The 5,720-nt window shown below is 50.2% G+C and overlaps 1 protein-coding gene across 4 annotated transcripts in view; it reads right to left on the bottom strand.

The window, feature by feature from the left end:
* SRRM1 (serine and arginine repetitive matrix 1) overlaps positions 1–1,693 on the bottom strand; it is a 29,449-nt gene extending 27,756 nt beyond the window's left edge. The window contains exon 1 of one of the 4 annotated variants that reach the window (XM_065897554.1): positions 1,617–1,693. In XM_065897554.1, coding sequence (XP_065753626.1) covers positions 1,617–1,637 — 21 coding nt within the window. In that variant the 5' untranslated portion in view covers positions 1,638–1,693. Of the gene's footprint in view, positions 1–1,234; positions 1,386–1,616 lie in introns of those variants that run through there. The other 3 variants (XM_065897529.1, XM_065897537.1, XM_065897546.1) reach the window with 3 other exon arrangements.
* Between the last annotated feature and the right edge of the window lie 4,027 nt (positions 1,694–5,720).

The following is a 5,720-nucleotide window of genomic DNA, read 5'->3' as shown; positions in this document are numbered from 1 at the left end:
ATCTTTTAACTCAGAGCTGAAATCCAATCCAATCAACTCCTCTAGGGAACTGTAGGCAGTATATAAACACTGCACCCTTTTCTTCCAGATTTTTACCAACACTAAAAGCAAACCTCGTTTTAAAATTTGTCAGCCATCTTGCTCTTTTTCTTTTGGAATTCCTTTCCATAGGAAATAAAAAATCAAAAGAATAGGCTGTGTTTCAAAATATTCCATTCAGACTACAAGAAATATTGAGTATTTACTACAAAATACTTTGATAGAAATTACAAAATGGAGAGTTCATCTGCAGTCTGAAAATTTGATAAACTCAATTGAAACTATCATTACATAAATAACCATAGTACTGTTTGCATAACCTAAGAACAGTCAAATAACTGTCTGCGTTAAGTCAAATGCCTGTAATAACACTCAAAACTTTAATGAAAACCTAGTTAGCACATTTAAAGTCAACTGAAAAGGAATTTCAATGCTGGTTTTGGAGTGTCTAGAGCTATCTTTACTAAAGTCCCGGTCTTCCCCTCTTTTAACTTTTCCTTTAAGAACACACATACAAACTGCATATTATATGCTCCAGAGAATGGAAAGAACCAGCTTACATGACATATAGATTTTGACTTAGACCAACTGGTCTCTATACGGTCCGTTCTGCATTAAAAAGAATTTGCAGACTCTAGTCCTATTAGTGTCACTTGCCCGCCCATCTAGATCGCGACTGGGTGCTCATTCCCTACAGGAGTGAAAAAGGGGACGAACAGGCTCCAGCAAGCGCCCAGTAAAGCACGGGCCCTCAGGGCCAACTACGACGAAAAAACGTCCCCGTCTGCAAGTGAGGCAACCTTCCTCCAGCGGACTTTCAAAAGGGTAAAACAAACGGGGAGGGTGAGGGGTGAGGAACGGTGAGCGGGAAGAAGAGTTGATCCACCCCATTCCCCCGCCTCCATACACGCACATACTTTTTGTTGCACCCTCTGCCCCGAGAGTCTCAGATTCAAACGTTCTAACCACAAATTATCGGCGTTACCCTCCCTGAAGGGATATCAAATTGGGCGGGAGCTCCCGCGAACTCTGACCCCGAGCCTTCGCGAAGGCGTAGACCAGGAAGGGGGGGGGGGGGGGGTCGGCGCCCGCTTTCTCAAGAAAAGCGGCTTAACGCTGCTTCCGGTCCACGCTCTCCTGGGGCGGTACCCCCAAACCCGTCCGTCCTCCCCAGGACCCTGCAGCCGCCCGTCACTTCAGGGTTTCCCTCCGGCCTCCCCCCAGGAACTTCCTCCTCGCGGGTCCGCTAGGCCCCAGGACCCGGCGACGCGCACGGCTCGGCCCGCAGGCCCCGCCAAGCAGGCGGTCGGGCGGCGAGGTACCGCTTCGGGCCATTCCCGCCGCCATTTTCCGGCGACCGTCGCCGCCGCGTAGTGGGGGACGATTCCGGAGGAGGAGACTGCGCAGGGGCGCACCGGTCCCCGCCGCAGGGCAGAGGGGAGCGTCCGTTGGCACCAAGGATCCTTAGGATCTTCGAAGCTTCCGCTCGCTGGCTACCCCGTCCCGAGCTCAGGCCTCCTGCCGGGCCTTACCGATAAGCCCCTCACCTCACCCCAGATCCCCGCGTTCCCACTTACGCGGAAGAATCCCGCGTCCATCTTGCTGCCTCGCTCGGAGATCGCTCCCTATCCCAAGATGCACCGCGCCGCCGCGACGGAGGGCGGGACCGGCAGGGAAAGCCGAGCGCCGGGACGCAGAGCGCGCCGCTCCACCCGACCCACCAGCCGACACGAGGCCGCGCCTGCTCAGTGTGGCGAGCGCCCGGCACGCGTGCGCACGCGCGTTCAAGTAGGCGGGCTGCTACCAGGCTCAGAGCCTCCCCAGTGGCCAGTCCGGGAGGAAAGCCTCGCGATCGCAACCAATGAGGGGGGGGGGGCGGGGGGGCGGGAGGGAGAGACAGAGACAGAGAGAGGACAGAGAGAGAGCGAGAGAGACAGAGAAAGAGACAGAGAGAGAGCGAGAGAGACAGAGAAAGAGACAGAGAGAGAGAGAGAGAGAGAGTGTCGTCGGGTCGCCCCGCCCTGCGAATCCTTTTGTGGAGCTCAATCGGCCTTGTTCCCGGAGCGTGAATTGACCCATCCTTCCACCCGTAGTGGCGGAGGCCTCCCGCCTTGGGGGGCCCATGGAGCGATTGAAGAGAAAAGCTGTTACCTCAGAGTGACGCTAGTGGGGCCGCCCGTGTCGTTATGAAAGTTGTGACTGTGTTGTTTTTACGAGTTTACCAGTTACGGAGATCGGCCCTGAAGTAGTCGAGCTCTGCAGTATGAGTGAAATCTGCATTCTGGCCCTGCTCTCGGCTTTCCGTCCCGTCTCCGCACAACTCCTTAGCTTTGGGGAGAAGCTGGAACTGTGGTTTAGATGAATTTCGGTTTCGGCTGCCGGGTCCCCACGCTAGCGGGCAGGAAGCTGAGGAGAAACGTGGACCCCGGACAGAGCCTGACGGAGAAGCGGCCTGCCTCCAGGCCTCGGGGCCCTCGGAGCCCTCGGCCTCCGCCTCGGTGGCCCAGTCTGCCTCCCCAGAGCCCTGCTCCGGCTGCGAGGGCTCCGGCATCGGATGCCTTCTGCCAGACTTGCCCTAAGCGCTCTCTTTTTCTCTGAGAGGGAGCATGTGACCGTTCTCTGACCATCTTTTGTAAAATACCCCCCACCACACACGCACACGCACACGCACACGCACACGCAAACACTCTAGCCTCCCTTTCCTGCTTTTTGTTCATAGCGCTCATCTTGAAACTATGTGTTTACACTTGTGGAATACCAACTGCCTCCTAACAACGTCATAGATTTCCAGCTCAGATCTCCCTCCCGAGCTTCAAACATGTATCGGCAGCGTCCTCCTGGACGTTTCCACTTGGATAGACGGCTCCTGGTTCCTCCTCCTGTCTCCCGAACACCCTCCCCGCCGCCAAAAACCGACCCGCTCCTCCCAAAGTCTTTCCTGCCTCGGTTGATGGCAGTATCTTTCCTTTTCTTTAAGACACAAGCCTTGGTTTCGTTCTTGACTCCTCTTCCTCTTATATCCCACTTCCAAACTGTCAAGAACCCGCTCTGCTATCATCCTGCTTAAAAGCACTGTCATCTTTGGCCTGAACTTCTGCCCTGAGCTCCTAACTGGTCTCCCTGCTTCTGCCCTTGCCACTCAGCATCTATTCTAAATGCAGCAGGGTGATCCCGTTAGAAAACCTTAGGCGTATCATTCTTAAGCTCAAAACCTCCCTATTAATAGTCCCTTATTTTTCTCAGAGCAAAAGTGGAATCCGACCTGATGCTCCCCTATTTCTTCTTTGATCACATCTAGTACCCTAACACTGGTCACTGCTTGAACTTCTTAAGCTAGCTCCTGCCTCAAGACCTCTGTAGTGGTACCTTTTGCTCTTCCCCCCAACGTTTGCTCTTGCAAATTTCAAGATTTTACTCAAGTATCACCTACTCAATGAGGCTACCCTGACTGCCCCATTGGAAATTGCTCACATACTCTCTCTACATCCCTGATGTCTCTCTCTCTCTCTCTTTTTTTTTGGCTGCGTTGGGTCTTAGTTGTGGCACACACCATCTTTTTGTTGTGGCTCGGGGGCTCTTCCTTGCGGTGCGTGGGCTTCTCTCTCGTTGCGTTGAGTAGGCTCCAGAGCGCGTGGGCTCTGTAGTTGCCGCACATGGGCTTAGTTGCCCCATGGCACGTGGGATCTTAGTTCTCTGACCAGGGATTGAACCCGCGTCCCCTGCATTGGAATGCAGATTCTAAACCATTGGACCACCAAGGAAGTCCCCCACTGATGTCGCTTAATCTACTGTATTTCCCCATAGCATTTATCACCTTCTAGTATTTGTTTACCTATTTTTAATGTGTTTATTATCTGTTCCCCACACTAGAATGTAAGCTCCATAAAGTCAGGGCATCTGTCTTTTTTGTACACTGATATAGCCCTAGCACCTAGAACGGTGTCTGGCACATAGTACAAGCTCAAATAAATTTTGCTGAATGAACAAAAGCTTTGCCAGAGGGTCAAAGATGGGGAAGTAACTGGTTTCCACATAACAAGCCAGTTAACCAGATGGGACTATGAAATCACAATGCACATGTTATTACTATTCTAGATGATTCTGATTAGTCATTCTGTTTTATCCTTCCTTCACTGTTTCTGTTCTTTTGCTGCCAATCTTGTAAATGCTGGTTTTCTTTCTGGTTCTGTCATTGACTCTTTTGTCATTTCCCTCAAAAAAGGTGACCTATCTGTCCTCTCTTGGTTTCAATTACCTTTTTGTCTCTCAAACCTGTATATATCAGGCACAGGTCTGCCCCAGACCTATATTTTCAACTTCCTGCTGACATTCGCTTGGATGTCTGTAGGCACCTCAAACTGAATTCATCTACCCGTCTCACCCTCTTTTCCCATTCTCAATGAGTGAGCACACATTTCTCCTTATCATCGTTCTTCTCTTCACACTCTATAACCATCACATCTTGCCTTTTCACCTCAGTCAACTTCTTTCTGGCCCCATTGCCTCTTGAATTCAGGCAATTTGGATTATTGTCTGGATCATTGCACTGACCTATTAACCATTTCCCCTGCCTTCAGGGTTGATGTCTCCATCCTATATCCAGAGTGATTTTCCAAGATGATAATCTTGATTCTTTCACTCCCTTGTTTAAAACTCACCGGTGGCTTCTCAGTTGTCCTCCAGATAAAGCCCAAACTAGTTACTGTGACTTACAAAGTCCTTTATGATTTGTCTACTGCTCCCTTCTCCAGACTCATCTGAGTTAATCTGCTCCCTCTCCCCGTGTCTCACTTTTTTTTTTTTTTTGCTTTAAGCTTTTATTAAATATCACCTATTTCTGTGATAGCAACATCTATATAAATAACATGAGGCCAATAAAATTGCATAGGATCCTGAAAGTCAAACTAGTCTCTATCTCCCTGGTATTGTCACAACACTAAGAGGCCAAAAGGAGAAGAAACATGGTATCAGGAGCAATTTGTTTTGTACATCTCACATGGTACAGTTAGTAATAGGTTTATGGAAAAGTCAGATTGCCCTTCTTTTTTTTTTTGCCGTATGCGGGCCTCTCACTGTTGTGGCCTCTCCCATTGCGGAGCGCAGGCTCCAGACGCGCAGGCTCAGCGGCCATGGCTCATGGGCCCCCAGGCCCTCCGCGGCATGTGGGATCTTCCCGGACCGGCGCACGAACCCGTGTCCCCGCAGCAGGCGGACTCTCAACCACTGCGCCACCAGGGAAGCCTGCCCTTCTTTATTTTGACATTTGTTTTCTTTTATCAACATAGATGTGGGTTGCTTTTTTTTTTATACAGCAGGTTCTTATTAGTCATCAATTTTATACACATCAGTATATACATGTCAATCCCAATCGCCCAATTCATCACACCACCATCCCCACCCCCACAGCATGTCTCACTTCTAAACTGCAGCCACACTGAACTACAGACACTAGTCTGATGATGAACAGGTGAGGTTTCAAAAGTCAGTTTTTTGTCTGTACGTTGGTAAGCCAAAAGAGACTAAGAAGTGACTCAAATGTCATCTCCTCAGGTGAGCCTTTCCTGAGCAGCCTTCCAGAAAACAGCAGAACCCTTGCCACCACCCATCCTACCTTGCTTTATTTTTTCTTCATAGTACCTGACATTGTTATCTATTTTGTTTACATGCTTACTGTCTTTGCC

Source organism: Phocoena phocoena, chromosome 1 (genome assembly GCF_963924675.1).
Source record: "Phocoena phocoena chromosome 1, mPhoPho1.1, whole genome shotgun sequence".
NCBI classification, from domain to species: domain Eukaryota; kingdom Metazoa; phylum Chordata; class Mammalia; order Artiodactyla; family Phocoenidae; genus Phocoena; species Phocoena phocoena.
Note: the sequence above shows the minus strand (reverse complement) of the source record. Positions and strands in the feature narration are given on the sequence as shown.